The sequence below is a fragment of the Bidens hawaiensis genome, unplaced genomic scaffold (genome assembly GCF_021521415.1).
Source record: "Bidens hawaiensis isolate Kalapana, Puna unplaced genomic scaffold, B.hawaiensis_p1.1 tig00012897_1, whole genome shotgun sequence".
Classification (NCBI taxonomy): domain Eukaryota; kingdom Viridiplantae; phylum Streptophyta; class Magnoliopsida; order Asterales; family Asteraceae; genus Bidens; species Bidens hawaiensis.
In genome coordinates this window covers 390,146-408,962 of record NW_027492076.1, presented here as the reverse complement: position 1 = coordinate 408,962, position 18,817 = coordinate 390,146, and the positions used below count along the sequence as shown (strand labels likewise).

Sequence of the window (18,817 nt, the reverse complement as noted above, 5' to 3'; positions counted from 1 at the left end):
GAACCAATACCCCTTAGGAGGCTCCCACAAAATTCTTGTCACACGTGTGGGTTAATTTAATTAACTCAAATAAAATTTAACAAAAATAATATTTTTATAATTATTTTAGTAAACTGTTTAGATTTCAACCTATTAAAATGAATTTATGTGATTAAATATGACACTTATGAGCTTATTAAAATAACAATACTTTATGGACCGGACCAGATCGCTGAAAATTACACGGAAATAATTGACGGTGTGGAGTGGAGCCAACCCCAGCACTTGGCTGACGGTGCAAGTACACGGCCGGCACCTCAAATCATTTAAAAAGGTTATAAGGGACAAAAAAAGACAGGTGTGATCTTCATCATGTAAAAACAACGAGATAGTATATAGATAAAAGGAGGCCATACTATAAATGATTAATATCATGTGCTACGTCAACAGTGAAAATGTTGGTGCGCAAGGGTTGGAGGAGTTTCGCTACCACTATCACTAAATATATGTGGTTTGTGATATTGTCATTAATCCATTAATTATTTTAATTATTAAATAAATATTAAAACATTGATAATCATAAAAAGTAAAAGAAAATTTATTTTAATCATGCAACCTACTACAAACCGTAATTGTTAAAAATAGTGATAGTAACGCTATTTAATAAATAATAAGAAATAACAATCAAAGTTATTAATGGTCTTTGAATCCTCAGATGCGTTGACCCAGGCAAGGGTCAATGCTAGTAATTGTTACGGGGTCAAATTTTCATTGGTGCGAACAGTTTCTTTGGGTTAATTATTTAATTTCTTTTTGCTTTTCCTTTATGTGGATTTCGGTTAGGTTTCAAGAACCACTTTGGGTTTAGGTGGTGTTTGGGGAACATAATCCACTTTGGTTGCGTTTTAGGAAGAGGTTGTTGGTTTCAAATGGAGAATGTGAGATTTGAATAATCCATTTTAAGGCGGTAAACATTGTAATCATTTGGATTGTACCAATTGTATGGATTCATGACGACGGATCGAGATTGAAACTTTGTAAATTATTAAGCAAGAAAAAGGAGAAGTAAGAGAGCATTTGGTAAATTTTAATAAAAAAAACCAACTAGTTATTAATAATTTTCTTTTGTGAATAAAAGTGCTACCAACTATTATTTGTCTCCTTAACTGGCACACCCCGATGACTCGTTTCTTTTTCATGCCTCTTTCACTAACGAAATGCTCATCCACGGCCACACCGTGAATAACCGGCGCGATAGTCGTGGTTGTGGTGCATAATATGCGGTCCTCGCCCAAACCACGATCACATGGTACAATGAATGGTCTAATCATGATTTTGTTTGTTCGTATTAAATAAATTTTCTTTTTCTTTAGATCTATTTTATACTATACTTTTTAAGAATAGAATCGAGGACATCAATTCTATTTTCACTTCATTTTCTAATCAAGAATATTATCAGAGTTGTAGTTCCAATAAATTCTACGGACAAAAAACATTATCAAATGGAATTCAAATTCCAATTTCATTAAATCTTGTGAACTAAACTCACCCTTAGAAGGTAACTAGCATTAGTGATTTAGTTCTTATCATTGTTGTTATGAATCTAAACACTCTTGAGAATTGATTAGTAGTCTTTTGGTGATGCATATGACACATGAGAGACGACTTTAACTCATTTTCTACCATGTAAGTTTCATTTCAAACACAATGATTTGAAAACAAGTATCATATTTACCTTAATCTACTTTTATCATATTTCATCTCATTGTGTAATTCTTATCAAAGAGAATGCAAACTCATAATATATTAATTATATATTATATTTAATGCCGGCTATTTTTATCCAAGATTAATAGAAAATCATTTTTTTTTTAACAGATTTTCCGATTGATATAAACATATGTTAAAGTCGTAAAGAGCTTCAGCAATTGACACCTATGATGACAAACATCTTTTTATGGTATCATAATTTAATATTTTTGAGTGGCAAATATTAAAAATATCTTAAATAAATCCAAAGAGCTAAAAGACTATGGTTGTTCGAGAAGCTCAAAAGGTAATAAAAACAAATTGTTATAAAAAGAATGCATTTTTAATATCTTCTACCGCTGTATATGAGCTATTGCCTTCAATCACCAAAAAGGAGGAATAGATAGAAAACGACTTGATATATAAAATAAAAAAAAAACAAATACAAATGAATCACATATATAAAATTTATAAATTTACCGACATGTATCATATTATATTAGTTTATAAATAACTAGATTTTATACCCCGTATTACGGGGGTTATTTTATATTATTCTTTTTTAATATTTATATATGTATATTTGGATTTTAATTTTATTTATTGTAAGAAAGTTAATAATTAATATACTTGAGGTTTGATGATGAAATGGTTTCACAAATAAATGATATGTTATAATCCGGTTTAAAAGCTATCTGGGTTTGGTGATACCCACTACCCGTTTATTTTCTTTATTATAAAATTTCTTAATTATAAATAATATCTTTTTTTTTTAAAATAAAATAGGATATTAATTTTTAGTATATTCCTATTTTATAGGATTTTCATATCAAATATTTTATGAGATTGTTTTTTAATATAATGAGATGTTATAATCCGTTTAAGAGCTATCTGGGTTTGGTTAGACCTTTACCTGTGAATTCGGGTCAAATGCGTGAGAAACCTTAATTTACAAATAAAGTAATCTGATGGCTTGAGAGAATGGTTGTTTTACATTTTTCGTTTTTTAATATTTATTTTTTGGATTTTAATTTTTTTTATTGTAAGAAAGTTAACCCATGACCCGCTTATGTTTTTTACTATAAAATTTGTTTATTAATTATAAATAATATATTTTTCTTTTTAAATTGGATATTAAATTTTAGTATATTCCTATTTTGTAGGATTTTCATATCAATTAATTGGTAAGATTAATATTTAATTTAATGAGAAGTTATAATCCGTTTAAGAGCTATCTGGTTTTGGTAAGACCCATACCCATGAATTTGGGTTAAATTAATGAGAGACCTCCATTTAAAAATCAAGAAATCTGGTGGCTTTCATAAAATGGGGGAGCGACCACATCACGACACATAGAATTTTTGGGTTTTCGTTTATATATATTATAGATAACTAAAAGAAACAACTAAAGAATAGTAATTGTAACATTTAAACTAGAGGCGTTAATCGTGTAAGGTTGGCAAGCTAAGCTATTGCGGGTCGATGTGCAACCTGAAATCAACCCGTTTAAACAATTTATTAAAAGAAATTAGAAACAAAATTAATATAATTTAGAGTTGATACTTGGTAGAGTAACTTAGTAATATGAATATATATTTTTTAAATTGCTAACAATATTGAAAATGAATTGGAAATTACCATTGTGTCCTAAAAAAACGAATAACAAAAATAACAAATATAATATATAATTATAAAAGTCTTTTTTAAATACTTAAAAGAGTTAACAGGACAACCTGAGCCCGAACCATTTTTAAACAGGTCATGTTAGTAGACTTGAACCCGAACCATTTTTAAACGGGACATGTTAGTTGACCAAAATCTTTTTTTTTTTTGTCCATGTTAGTTGACCAAAATCTTTTTTTTTTTTTGTCGAGTTCGAGTCATGTCAACAGTGATTGCCCCTAATCTAAATCGTGCAAACCCGGATATGACATTATCACATGTACTCAAGACAAATACAATTTCATTATTAACCAACAGTACCAAAGTTGTGTAAAGCTCGTTTTTTAGCAACATTTACTTTTGTAATTTGCTATCTATGAAATTTGAACCCTTATAAAATGATAAGACAAAACCTTATTTAACACCTTGGTAACATATGATAAAGACTCTTCAATATGTAAAGCTAGTTTATGAAGAAATAAACAAGAATTTGTATCATGGTAACACAGTAGTGTGATCCCGTGTGACTTTTTGAAGAATTTCATGGTTAGACATCTCTGCTTTACGTACATAAAGTGTTGTAAAGTGCCCCCGTCTTTGTCGACATATGTGTGACTATGTAAAATGTTCCTGTAATTTAGGGCATATGGCAAATAAGAAAAGTTTAAGGTCAACAAGCTCAATATGCGGCCATAGATATAGACATATAGTTCCTAGATTCCTTGTGTTCCAATATTTTCCATGCATTTGACTTTGAAACCAAGATTCAAGGTTTCATACTACGTGTGACAATCAGACAAGATTGCAAGATTTAAGATTTGGCTATTTGGGATTTTGAGAGAATTTTGGTTTTTGTTTACATCATCTTTTAAAATTATCAATTTTGGTCTAATAGTTTATTTTAGTCTTTGTGGTACAGTAGTTTCAATTAACTATCAGTTTTAGTTTAACTCATTAACGTCATTCATCAACCGTTAGATAATAGAACTTTGAGGGTTTTTTTTTATATTTTTTCACAAACTTTTAATTCATATGAATATTTTTTTTTCTACTAAATGCAAGTTATATATATTTTTTTGTTATTTTCTAACTATTATGGTTTATTATATTGTTTATATATAAATATATACTTTTTTATTTTTAAAAAATATTTTTTTCAAAACCGGAGCTTTTATGCAACTATATATATATTTATTTATATTTGAATACCTTTACTTTTACTTTTTATGGCCATAATAGTATCTAGGCTTTAAAAAACAAAATATTTATTTTTTTAAGTTCTATTTTAATTCTACATTTCTAAAATTTAACTTTTCTGCTTTATTCTCGATGGTAAAAATATCATATATTTATTTTATATTGCTTATTTTTTTAACTTTTCAATTGACAGAGGGCTTTTGAAATATGTTTATTAATTTTAGTTATTGGTTTGAATTTTTTTTAACTAAAATTTTGTACTTTGTAGAGTTTGAAACAATTATTTCGCATCTTAATTACCTTATCAGCCCATCAAAATGAGAATAACTTCTTGGTTTGTATTTAATAATGGTACATAATTAACTTTATTTAATTTAGTTTTTATTTACATTTAACTAGCCAAATGACATTGATAATTCCAAGGGTTTTACTAAAGGGAAAATTCCCAAAATAAGCATTTATGAAAACAAAATTCTAGTTTTAGGTATTATTTGTAAAAAATTCCAGAAATAGGTTTTATAAACTAGTTGTGACGAGTAGTTTGTAGAACCAATAAAAAGTTGTCACATGTCCTTAAACTAACCGTAACGAGCACGTTCACTAATTATTTACTCGCCACGACTAAATAAGCTTCATGCCTCGTTATCAACGCCCACGAGTTATTTATAACTCCTTTAGTCGCGACGACTAGTTTACATTCCATACACGAGTAGTTTATTAGTAGTTAACTCGTTGAGACTAGTTTAACCTTATAATCTACTCGTCGCGAGTAGTTTAACCTTATAATCTACGAAGAAAACGGTGTAGTGGAACATTGCTTCATGTGGACCGTGGGCCACGGTGGAGCTCATTCCCGCTTCTTGTTTTCTTCGTATCTCTCTCGTTCCAGCTCCGTTTTCTTCACCGTTTTCGCCCGTGTTCTCGTAACGTCGCTCTCTAGCTCCTCAAACCTGCAAACACACGAGCAACCATAGTCAACTAATTCCACAGAATTAACTTAATCCCGTAAGCATATTTATATCTTTTGAATCACTTAGTTGCTTTCTTACGGGTCGCCCGTCACCCTATCATAATAAGTTTTCCATAATTCCCCTTTCGGGGTGTTCATCCCTAATAAAGAAAGTTGATTCGTTAGTAATCTATAATATATATAAATGAAAGCCTTTAAAAGCTCTCTGGTTGCTTCCTAAATTCTCTCAAGTCATTAGATTGTTTTATTTGTAAATGGAGACTTCTCATGTATTTGACACGAATTCACAGGTATGAGTCTCACCAAACCCACTTTTAAACGGGTTATAACATCTCATTAAATTAAAAATTAATCTTACCAATTATTTGATGTGAAAATCCTATAAAATAGGAATATACTAAAAATTAATATATGATTTTTTTAAAAAAAATATTATTTATAATTAAGAAAAAAATTTATTGAAAAAAAATAAACGGGTCATGGGTCACCAAATCCAGATAATTTTTAAACGGGCTATAACATATCATTTATTTGTGAAACACTTTCATTATCAAACCCTAATTGGGTGTTTGGGATTCCTTATTTTTTTCCTTATTGTAACTTATTAACTTTTATAAGTTAGAAAGGTGTTCGGTAATGTGAATTTTTTAAGTTTTTAAAGAAGGAAAGAGGAGATTTTGATAAGTTTGGAGGGAGTAACTTATCAAAAACAACTTATATAAGTCAAAATGATGTGCAAATAAGGAATCCCAAACATGGCCTAAGTATATTATTAACTTTTTTAAAATAAAAATATTTAAAATCCAAAAAATAAATATTAAAAAACAAAAAATATAAAACAACCCCCGTAATACGGGGGATAAAACCAAGTATATTATAATAAAATAGAAAAAAATAATCATATACATTTTTTTTTGAAAGAATCGTAGATAAAAGATATTCTTTTGAGATCATATATTGTCTATGTGAGACCATACGCGGTCCCTTGACCATTTAAATGAGTGATGATTTGGATACGAAAATACAAGGATACTTTTAAAATCCATTTGGTTTACCATATTATAAGAAGGGTGCCAAAATTCTTTCATAAATATTAACAACACATCCACACTCTTTTGCATTCAAGATTCACACCATACACTTGAATTGTTCCACAACTCATTCCTATAAATTTATGAAATTACTTAGTCACCTTTACAATCATTTATCACTTTGCAGAACTCGGTTATTTTCATATACGAACGGTTTCCTACAAACTCAACGACATATTTCCATAAATTTTCCGATTCATTTCACTACCATTTACAAACCAATGATCTTTAATTTGTTTCTTGGCCAACTTGGCACATAAACCTTTCCAAATACCCTTTTACACGTTCTGCAGAAAACCCAGCGTTTCAAACACCACCTTCATCATGTATCAAGGACACAACTATGTTTATGTAAGCTATTGGTCAATATAAGCAATGTAATATACCTCAAGCATAATCAACACCTAGTCTTTTACCATCAAATTCACGGTCTATCCCTAACAATGTATAATTTATATTTCAGTACCCACCAATCTCATCAGCACTAAAGTAGCAAAACAACAACGGTGCCCATGTGGCTAGTGGCGGAGCCAAATATTGTGCACCTGGTTCGACCGAACCCGGTCTTTTTCCGGTTTTATATATAACATATAGTATCGAGTTAATGAGCGAATCTATTATTTTTCGTCGAACGAACCCAGTGTCATTTTAAAAAATAAATTTGAACCCATTGATTATGAAAAATATAGTTAAAAGTTCTTTTAGTAACGAATACTTTTTTTATAAAATATTAAAAAAAAACTTACAACACCTACAAAATTATTAAGAAACATTAAAATGGGTCAATAATAACCTATATATAGATTATTAAAAAAAACAAAATTATTCATAGAGTGAGCCATTAAGCCTAACCCTAATTAACAATCTTAAACATAATACCTATATAAAAATTAAATCAAAAAACAATAACAATGGGCATCGCCTCAGCGACCGATCAAGACAACCATCAGCTTCTCCAGTTCGCCTCTAAGGCCTCAACCATAGCCAGTCACCAATATCCACTGGTCTATCGTTTGTTGTAACTACTAACTAGCATTAGTTCTACATGTTGCAACGACAAGTGTTGAGAGATGCTTTTCTTCAATGAAGCATATGGAGACGAATTTGCGTAATCGGATATGAGATGATTATATGAACAATGGTTGCATTTGTTGTACTGGAAATGAATTCGTTTTTAAAGTCGCGATTTAAAATGCTACGAATTGCTTTCAAAATATAAAAATGTGTAGATAACAATTATAATATGTAATATTTATTTGATTTAATATGACTTTGTATTTTATTAAATGATGATGATTTACTCTTGCTATGATAGTGTATTGAATCTTATTTATCTGATCGAATGACCAACGCGATCTGATTCATCCTGGTTCAGAAATTTCGACGTAGAAGAAAAAATGAGTACCAAAAATCCCGAACCTATAGAAAAAATATTTCAGGCTCCACCACTACATTGTCCGATCCTCAAACACCACACCAAAAACCAAACTCAATGCCTAAGTCCGTTGGCACGTCCGCTAGCCTTGTTCGGAAATATATTATTCTTTCTTTCTTTCTATCTCGATACCCCAATCTTTGAATTTTCCCTGAATCAAGAACCCTAATTTTTGACTCCAAATTCCCAATTGAATCCTTTACTGAAATCAAGATGTCGAATCCACAGAACTCATCTGCACCACCATCATCATCTTCGTCATCCTCCCAATTCACATACTCCAACACCAACGGCTCCTATTTCCCCATGCCTTTCCACCTTCAACATCAACTGCAATCTCAAACCTATCCTTCTGCCGCTCCTCCACCGGCCTACCCTGCTCCCTCCACTTCCGTCCCCGGAGTCTACTTTCCGCAGTTCCAACAGGTAATTGTTATCCGTCACAATTATTTATTAACTGCTTAGCGTAAGTTTAATACTTATCGATATCGCGGTTACTTTTGTTGCATTGTTTTCTAACCCCAGGAAGAATAATTTATTTGATCCTAAACATTTAGAGTAGATGTAATTGTAAATGCCAGGGCCCGTCCCCGAGAATCATTTGGTTTTAGACTAAAGTTTGTGATTTTTTTGTTTGTTTGTTAATAGGCGCAACAGTTATTTCAAAGGGATGCGCAGACGATTACACCTGAAGCGCTAGAAAGTGTGAAGGCTGCACTGGCTAGCAGTGAAGTGGAGCATAAAGCCGAGGTACGGAAGAAAGCAATACCGCGTAAAGCAGCTGGCCTTGCTTGGGAGGATCCGACACTTGTTGAGTGGCCTGAAAGTATGGTTCTTCTACATTACTACTTATTATTCTATGGCTAATTGCATACAATAAGTGTAGAGCTAGAAAAAACCATCAACTTTCAATTGAATAGAAGTTTTCATTTAAGATAATCTACCTCGGTTTCTTGACAAATGATGGCACATCGATAACTTTACAAATGTTCACTTTTGTGTTTTGACTTTACATTTAAAAAGGGTTATTTTAGGTGATTAGCTTCTATCATATTTGAAAATTTGATGGTTTTTTCAGGTTTTAAATTAGTTGGTTACTGATATCAGAACAAAGTTGCCCCTTTGTTTTTCTATCTAGAAATAAGATTTGTTGAGTTTATCTTTGTTATGCATTCATGTGATCATATGTAGTGGATCGTCTTTATTGGTACACATATACCTTAATACAGACCAGTGAGGACTGAACACAATCACTTAGGCATATAGAAGATGAGTTATTACAGGAATGTGGAATAGTATCCAAGTTAATACTCTTAAAAGTATCTGTAGAGAGGTGCTGATGCAGTTTCGGAAGCGATCAATGGCTCAAGAGACTCATGATAATCAAAGACGATAAAACCGAACCAAAGGTTCTAAGAACAAAGTTCTCTTCAATTAAAATTCAATCAAAAAACTGAATAATACATAACCTTCAACCCTAACTTATATTAAAATAAAATGAGATAAACTTGGAAACAAGATAAACACAAAATATTAAAAGATAATAAAATCAGAATTTAAATTAGGAGATGCTCCTGCATCAGGTGCTTCTGTACTGCATATTGTACCTTAAAAGTTTTCATAAGTTACGTGGCTAATCTTTTTTTCCTAGGCACACTTATGTATAGTTAGTTGTATGAGAAACAATAGGATTCATCTAAGTAAGGAAGCTTAACATTACCTTAGTGAATTTGTTTGATGGCAGCTTGGTTGTTTTGTGGCTTTGGATGTTAACAATGAAGGTTGCTTGGTTACTTGTGCTCTATGTTGCAAGGATGTGGATACATGTGTATGTCACCATAATACATAGATCATTGATAGTTAATGATACAATAGTGCCTTTGTGTATGAGTTTGTGTGTGCATCCAAACATGTGTAAGCCTAGATCAGTAAGAGAATCTATTACTGTTACGAGTCAATAAGTAGTCAACATAAGTCAGAGGGCCAAGTTGTAAATTCTAGTAGTGTAAGGACTGATGTTGTAATTGGTAACAGTGGTCAGTAGTTAGTTGGTAAAGCGTCTGTACTTAAACGAACTGTTAACGAACAACCGATTATCGATCAGTTGACGTAATCGTTTCTTAGTTTCTCTCTCTAAACTCTCTCTCTAGTTCTGTACGTATCAATTGGTATCAGAGCGGTCGATTCTCGGCTATCTGTATCAATTTGATTGAGTTCTTCCATAATTCATTCGTTTTCGTTTCTTGCTTGTGAAATTGATCACTTGTTCGACCAGTTTCTGTTCAAATCTTTTCAATTCTAGCCGAAATTGATCAATTGTTGATCAATTTCTTCCAATTTGGTTCAATTCAAGCCTGAATTGAATTTGTTTTGATTCTGAACTGGGGAATTTCACTGGAAGTTAAATTTTACTCAGATAACCCTAAATTTTTCATTGATTTTGGTTCAATTTCGATATGACGACTACTCGAAGTCAATCGGAAATCGACAAAACTGTTTGTGAGCATGCAAATGCGTTAGTGAAGATCAGTTCGTTTATGGATAAAACAGAGCAATCTTTCATAGAAACTCGCCAATCTTTTGCGGAAATTAGCGCGATGCTTGACAAGATTATGCATCCAACTCATTCAGGAGGTCCTTCTTCAATTGAATTGGGGGTTAATTCAGACCCTAGCAGTTCATCAAGAGCAGATCGATTGTATCGATTCGGGAAAATTGAATTCCCTAAATTTGACAGTACTGAGGACGTGGAGGATTGGGTGGTCAAATGTGAGCATTTCTTTGATGTTGATGTCACTCCTGAAGCTTATAAAGTCAGATATGCAGTTATTAATTTTGATGGTAAGGCAATGAAGTGGCACAACAATTTCATCGAGAATCAACATATTTCTAGTGTCACATGGTCTGAGTATTCAAGAACTATTATCGATCGATTCTCTTCTACCCTATTTCAAGATGGTATGGGTATTTTAATCTCCACTGTTCAATCTGGTTCCTTAGAGGATTTTTGTGATAAGTTTGATGAAAATCTATTGAGGGTTAATATTCCTGAAGAATATGCTGTTAGCATTTTCTTGAAAGGATTAAAACCAGAACTCAGTGGTTTAGTTAGAGTTCTTCACCCAAAAACAATGAAACAAGCTTATATGTTAGCCAGGAAACAAAATATAGCAATTTCTAATATGCCTAGAACCCATTTCTCTAGAACCTATTCATCAACTTCCACTGTTTTAACCCTGCTCCTGTATCCTCTTTCAAACCACATGTTAACACATCCCACCTACCCTTATTACCTACACCTAATATGAGCCAAAAACCTAATAATACCAGAAGATTGACAACCAAAGAAATGGAACTTAAAAGATCAAAAGGGGAATGTTTTTGGTGCAATGACAAGTTTACCCCTGCACACAAGTGTCCTAATAAACAGTTATTTGTTATTGAATTGTTGGGAGATGATGAAGAAATCATTCCTATTGTTGATACCCCTGTGCTGGAACCAACATTTAATGATCCTCTAATATCAATTCATGCTTTAACCGGTGTTCATTCTTATTCCACTATGCAAGTAGTTGGTAATATTGGTACCAAACCCTTACAGATCTTGATTGACTCTGGTTCAACCCATAATTTTATGGACTAACAGCTAGCCAGTAAACTGAGGTGTCAAACAAGGGATATTGAGAGTATGAAAGTAGGAGTGGCAAATGGCACTCAACTGTGTCAAGCTTTGTTCTGATTTTCAGTGGCAAATGCAGGGATTGTGGTTTAAGGCTGATGTATTGGTTCTGTCATTGGCCAATTATGATATGGTTTTGGGCATACAGTGGTTGTTGCCACTAGGGAATATTGTTTGGAACTTCCAAGAGTTGACTATGCAATTTAAGGTTGAAGACAAGCTGTATCAACTTAAAGGTAGCAAGAATAACAAGTTGTCCCTATGTTCTATGGAAGTCATGGATCATTTACTTAACTCTACTGATCAGGTGGTTCACTCTCAGTTGTTAAATTTACAAACTGGGAATATGGAAGATCACTTCCAACACAAGACTTTAGTTTCCCAAGTTCATGATCAAAAAGACATTAAACTATTACCGAAGGAATTTGAGGATGTCTTCCAAACGCCCTCTTCCTTACCACCGGCTAGAGTTTATGATCACAGGATTATACTCAAAGACGAGTCAGTGGCAATCAAATCAGAAACCCTATAGATATCAGGCTGCTCAAAAAGATGTTATAGAAAAAATGACCAAAGAACTCTTGGATACAGGGGTAATTCAAGGAAGCTCGAGCCCCTTTGCAGCTCCTGTTGTTTTAGTTAAGAAAAAGGATGGCAGTTGGAGAATGTGCATAGATTATAGGAAACTCAATGATGCGACCATAAAAAATAGTTATCCTATACCCTTGATTGAAGAGTTACTTGATGAATTAGGGGGTGCTTCAATTTTTTCTAAGTTGGATTTGAGGTCTGGGTACCATCAAATAAGGATGTTTCCTGATGATGTGCACAAGACTGCATTTAGAACTCATGAAGGGCACTTTGAATTTCTGGTAATGCCCTTTGGTCTTACTAACGCCCCTGCTACCTTCCTGTCTCTAATGAACTATACATTTAAATCCTTGCTTCGGAAATCAGTTTTGGTCTTTTTTGATGACATTCTAGTTTTTAGCAAAGATTTAAACCAGCATGTTATTCACTTTAAGGGAAGTTCTTGAACTATTGAGATTTCATCAGTTGTATGCTAGACTCTCTTAGTGTTCTTTTGGAGGGCATAATGTAGAGTATTTGGGTCACATCATCTCTAAAGGGGGAGTAGCTACTGATCCTAAGAAGATAGAAGCTGTAAGGAACTGGCCTATACCTTCTAATATTAAACAGCTAAGAGGGTTCTTGGGACTCTCTGGTTACTACAGAAGATTCATCAACGGGTGTTGGCTAAACCACTTACCTTGTTATTAAAGAAAGATGGGTTCCATTGGACTGCATAAGCTACTTTGGCTTTTGAACAACTTAAACAAGCTGTGTGTTCTCCTGTGTTAGCATTACCTGATTTCTCTAAAACCTTTGTTTTAGAGACTGATGCATCAACTAAGTGAATTGGGGCTATTCTAATGCAGAATAACCACCCTTTAGCCTTTATCAGCAAAGCTCTTTCCCCAAGACAACATGTTCTCTCTGTTTATGAAAAGGAACTATTAGCTATCATCTTTGCTGTGAAATACTGGCACCACTATCTCTCTACAGGTCATTTTATTATCAAGACAGATCAAAAGAGTTTGAAATTCTTGTTGGAACAGAAATTGAATACTCCATTACAACATGTGTGGCTTTCTAAGATGTTGGGACTAAAAATAGAGTGGCTGATGCCCTTTCTAGGGTGGACGGTCCCACACTATTCTCCATTTCGTTGTCTGCAATGGACAATCAGTTGTTAACAAGAATTAAGGACACCTGGACTTCTGACAAGAAGTTGCAAGATAAGTTGCGGAGACTTTTAGGGGGAGAAACAGTTAATCGTTACTTGTGGGATGGCCAATTACTTTTAAAAGATAAGAAGATTGTAGTGGGTTCTAATGAAGCTGTGCAGATTGATATTATTACCTTATGTCACTCTTCTCCTATGGGAGGCCATTCCGGGGTTCATGCCACAACACAAAGAATCAAGACTCTTTTTAAGTGGACGGGAATGTCAAAACAAGTAAGGCAATTTATTAGGAGTTGTGATGTCTGTCAGAGAACAAAAGGAGAAAATGTGTCTTATCCAGGTTTGCTAAAACCTTTACCAATTCCCAAATATATCTTTTCAGATATTTCTATGGATTTTATTGGTGGGTTTCCTAAGATCCAAGGTAAAGACTCCATTTTGGTAATTGTTGATCGACTTACCAAATATGGGCATTTCATTCCCTTGGGTCACCCCTATACAGCAGCTACTGTAGCTTAGTTGTTCCTGGATAATATCTTCAAGCTTCATGGTTGGCCTCAAACTATTGTTTCAGACGGAGACCCTTTATTCTTGAGTAGCTTTTGGAAAGAATTTACCAAGTTACATGGAGTTCAACTAGCTATGTCTACAGCATATCACCCCCAATCCGATGGGCAAACCGAAGTGGTAAATCGGTGCATCGAGGCATATCTGAGGAGTATGACCTTGAGTTCAAATTCAAGCTGGTTAAAATGGATCTCTCTTGCAGAGTGGTGGTATAATACTCACTTCCATTCTGCTATTAAGCAGACTCCGTTTGAAGCCCTATATGGTTATCAACCACCTATCTTTGTACCCTACATTCCTAAAGATTGTCAGGTGGCAGCTGTTGATCAATTGTGTTATGAAAGGGAAGTGCAAATTTAGCAGTTGAAACAATCACTATTAGTAGCTCAAAATCGTATGAAACAAAAGGCAGATGCACATCGAACAGAAAGAGAATTTACCGTTGGTACCTGGGTGTTTCTAAAATTACATCCCTACTGTCAACCCTCCTTGAAATTACCTAAAGTTCATAAATTGGGCCCTAAATACTATGGTCCATTCTTTATTGTGGAAAAGATTGGTAAAGTTGCTTACCGTTTGGATTTACCAACTTAAGCTCAAATTCATCCAACCTTTCATGTTTCCCTTCTGAAATTGGCACGCGGAGATCATTCGAAGGTGATACCTTTACCGGTTCAACCATGTTTTCGGTATACCCCAGCTGCTGTTATTGACAGACGATTGGTTAAAAAGGGATCAAAAGCTGTTATGAAAGTATTAATCAGGTGGACAGACTTACCAGTGGCTGATGCAACCTGGGAACATCTTGAAGAACTTCAGGCGCGTTTTCCAGATTTCAATTTTCTGGTATAATTTTGAGATCAAAATTGTTTTTGAAGACGGGAGTATTGTTACGAGTCAATAAGTAGTCAACATAAGTCAGAGGGCCAAGTTGTAAATTCTTGTAGTGTAAGGACTGATGTTGTAATTGGTAATAGTGGTCAGTAGTTAGTTGGTAAAGCGTCTGTACTTAAACGAACTGTTAACGAACAACCGATTATCGATCAGTTGACGTAATCGTTTCTTAGTTTCTCTCTCTAAACTCTCTCTCTAGTTCTGTATGTATCAAGTACCTACGCACAAATTTTGTAGCATAGCTACACATTAAGACCAAGTGTCTAATGCTTTTATACTGATTTTATTGTTTGAAAGAAATAGGAATAATGAACTCGTATTTATTTAGGAAACAAAAACAAACCTCGTTTGAGTATTACTAGTACTTAGGAGGGAAGCAGGTTGCTTTGCAGTTGACATAGAATTGTGTTGAACAATTTTCAGGCTAATACTGTGTAACCATAGTGACAAATTGTCAACCTTGAACTAGTAACAACTACTTCACTTATTGTCTTCACACCATACAGTGCCCAAAGCATGATAAAATATGACTTTTGAAGCTGTTTAAATCATGAAAGCATGATTGTTTGGTTTAACCCTTGTAATGAACGTCGGTGACTAATGAGAGATAAAGTTCTTGTAGACTGTTATTGAACCATTGAAAATTGGGAACTTGCATTTTTGCTTAATGAAACATGTTCTTACTATATAGGAACTTGAGAACACTAAAACTCTTCATAGCTACAGAGAGGAGAATGGAATCTTGATTTAGAAAAACTTTAAACCCGAGTTTTTCTGATCCCGCAAAACCAACCCTTGGTATCTTGAGATTGGACCAAAAGTCATGGCAAATCACTCAAATAAGCAGAAACAAGCTCTTAATTATTAGTGGAAGCATGAGTGACACAATCCTGATCACAATGTAAAAAACCACGTCTAATTCAATCATTCAAAGAAGATAAAACTCAATGGATTGAAACCAAACGGTTGAAATTTTGAAAAATTTTCTTTTTCTTGATAAAAACTATATTATTTTATTTGGCCATCTTGCTTTCATTCTTTACTTTTCTTAATAATCTAAAGCATAAGAATAATGCATATCATCCTTTTTTTATTTGCAATTATAGAACTTGTATATATCATCCTTTTTTTATTTGCAATTATAGAACTTGTATATATTATCCTTTTTTTATTTGCAATTATAGAATTTGTATTTCTAGTTTTTAAGCCTTAACTAATGACCATCATGATAGTCAGTAATGTTGATTGCTGAGTAGGTACTGGTGTAGAAATTTATTTACTATTTAGTATAGAACTGCTGAACTAGGTAGTTTAAAGTGGATGCACTAAGAAAAGTACTCATTGAGTTGCTGAAGATGAAAACTCCTATACTAGCGGATGAAAGGAATTTGCTCAGATAGCAAATATAAAATGTAGTCACAGAGAAGAAAGACAATCCATACAGTATACATTGTGTATTGTGGTTGGTACTTTGGGTGATCGGGAGGCATCTGATTGTCATAAATATAGATGTATGACTAAGTTTCTTATTCATAGCTTTGAAGAAAATACCCCCTTTCTAGTTTTTTACATTTTTATTATGGTTTATTTTATTATGTACTTTGCTGATAGAAAAGGCTTCTTCTTTATGATTTTAGTGATCTTTTGCAGATGATTATCGTCTATTTTGTGGCGATCTTGGTAATGAAGTGAACGATGATGTTCTTTCAAAAGCTTTCACACGATTTCCTTCATTCAACATGGCTAAGGTTAGTTTTATTTACTGAGCACCATTATGTAATATCTATGTTCCTTTAGTGATATATAAGTTTTCATGTATGTTCGGTCCCTTGGTGTATTGGTTTACATGCTATTTTCTACTTGATACTATTGGAGGAAAGGATGAAACGGGTAAATGTTGGCAAAACTTTGCTAGATATACACTTTCAGTTTGTATTCTAATTTAGAGCTGAATCTAATCCTCCACATTTTTTACAACACGCTACGAAATAAGACATGGTTTCTTTTTAAAAAAGACACCACCAGTGAGTAACGTGTAGGCAAAACTGCATTCTCTCAAAAACATTTGAGCCATGGTTTAATAATTCTGACAAATGCTTTACCCCTTGCTTTCCAAAATTGAGTTTTGTTGTGTGGGGATTTTTTTTTTGGGGGGGGGGGGGCAGTTTTGTCCAACACCAACCAAAATATACAAAAAAAATGATGCGTTAGCGGATAGCTAGATCCAGAAGGAAATAAACAAAACAAAGAAATACTCAAAAGTGACCAACATACAACACATGGTAAGGCAAAGGAAGATCCTGGATCCTGAATTTGTTGACATGTCAGAGGTTGGCGATTTCAGCCTATTTACTTATGAATGGTTTGATTCGGGTTATGTTTTATCTTCAACTGGTCAAAAGGGTAAAATTAAATAGCTTATAAGAAAACATATCAAATGGGTCGAAAGCTGACTAGAGTATATTTTTTAATGCATAAACCCTAAATCAAATTATTCAGTTTGCTTAGTTCTCACTTTGATCATTTTCTTGCAAACGCATTGGCCATGATGATGATAATGATGGTGATTGTGTTAGGTTGTCCGTGATAAGCGAACGGGTAAGACTAAAGGATATGGATTTGTCAGTTTTTCCAACCCATCCGATCTTGCTGCTGCTCTCAAAGAAATGAACGGCAAGTTCTTCTCCCTTTTATCCAAACATTTTGCGTAGTTTGACATAATTTAATAAAAAACATTTTACTATTGATCAACATCTCTTTTTAAAAATAAAATTTGTTGTTGAAAATCAAATTGTAAAGTAGGGTTGAAAATGTACCTAAAGAATTGAGACAACCTATAATGGTAAGTAGGGCTGAAACGTGACAAAAAAAAAATCATATTTTGGGTTGTCGCATTCAACCCGTTTAATTAACAAGTCGTGTTCAGGTGGACATGCTTAACCTGATCAATTTGGAAGGTTGGCCTTTCAACCGATTTAATCCATTTATGACAACCTACCAACCTGTTTAACATGCTTACAACTTGATTACAGCCCTTCAACCCCTCAACTCATTTAGATAAATGGGTTAAATGTCATTAAATGTGTCCAGGTTAGAGTTAATGTCTTTGACACAGATAAATTCATGACTTTTGACTTGATTGCTTTACGTTAACTTAGTAAAATGTTGTAGGCAAATATGTCGGGAATCGACCGATAAAACTACGCAAGAGCAACTGGAAAGAGAGGACAGATGTTGAGGCCTTGGAGAGACAAAAGGTAACCTTAATTTGTGTTTGATGTCTTTTTTGCTTCCTTTTGATAACCAAGTTTTTATGTACTATTATTTACTGCAGAAACATATCCAGAGAAAAACTAAACTGCCCAAGAAAAGTGTGTTGCACAAGTGAGGAGCAACATATGTTTTTACTATGCTGACATGTTCTATAAGCCTTTTGTATTGGATAAAAATTCATAGTAGTTTTATGTTAATTGTAAGAATTTAACCTTTTCTGCAAATTCTGCTGCATAAGTCTAGATCTTTTTTTTTTGGTTTTATTTAAAACATTTTAAGTTTTCTTCAAGCAAAATTGGATTTTAATAAAATTCAACTTCGACCCGTTAGGCCAGAATTAATCCCAATTCAGAAAATGCTTAGACAGCTCTAACTTTGAACTGAACGTATTTTTCTGTAGCGATCTTATACCACTAAAAGAAATACCATTAGTTTTTTTGATGACATGAATAATAATCCAAGATTAGGAAAAATTGAATGGTCATTCACGCCATTCTTTAAATGATCCAAGGATTGTCTTTTTAGATTATTGTCTCACTTCTTCATCTCTTGACACTTCCTCACCAGGTTTAAA

At 33.3% G+C, this 18,817-nt stretch overlaps 2 protein-coding genes across 2 annotated transcripts in view; one reads left to right on the top strand and one right to left on the bottom strand.

Annotated features, from left to right (window-relative positions):
• The window catches only part of LOC143542550 (putative methyltransferase PMT24), a 266,804-nt gene that overhangs the window by 45,766 nt on the left and 202,221 nt on the right, over positions 1-18,817 (bottom strand). The window lies entirely within an intron of this gene.
• On the top strand, positions 8,297-18,494 carry LOC143542531 (uncharacterized). The gene is made up of 6 exons (XM_077035098.1): positions 8,297-8,509; positions 8,732-8,909; positions 16,621-16,718; positions 17,547-17,643; positions 18,142-18,227; positions 18,305-18,494. Exons 1-6 carry the CDS (start codon positions 8,297-8,299, stop codon positions 18,356-18,358), a joined length of 726 nt encoding a protein of 241 aa, XP_076891213.1. The 3' UTR covers positions 18,359-18,494.

Excerpts from the sequence above, each read along its gene's own strand:
- LOC143542531 (XM_077035098.1), top strand. The coding sequence starts at position 8,297 with ATGTCGAATCCACAGAACTCATCTGCACCACCATCATCATCTTCGTCA. Across the intron at positions 8,510-8,731 it reads ACTTTCCGCAGTTCCAACAG|GCGCAACAGTTATTTCAAAG; the intron begins GTAATTGTTATC and ends GTTTGTTAATAG. Across the intron at positions 17,644-18,141 it reads TGCTCTCAAAGAAATGAACG|GCAAATATGTCGGGAATCGA; the intron begins GCAAGTTCTTCT and ends AAAATGTTGTAG.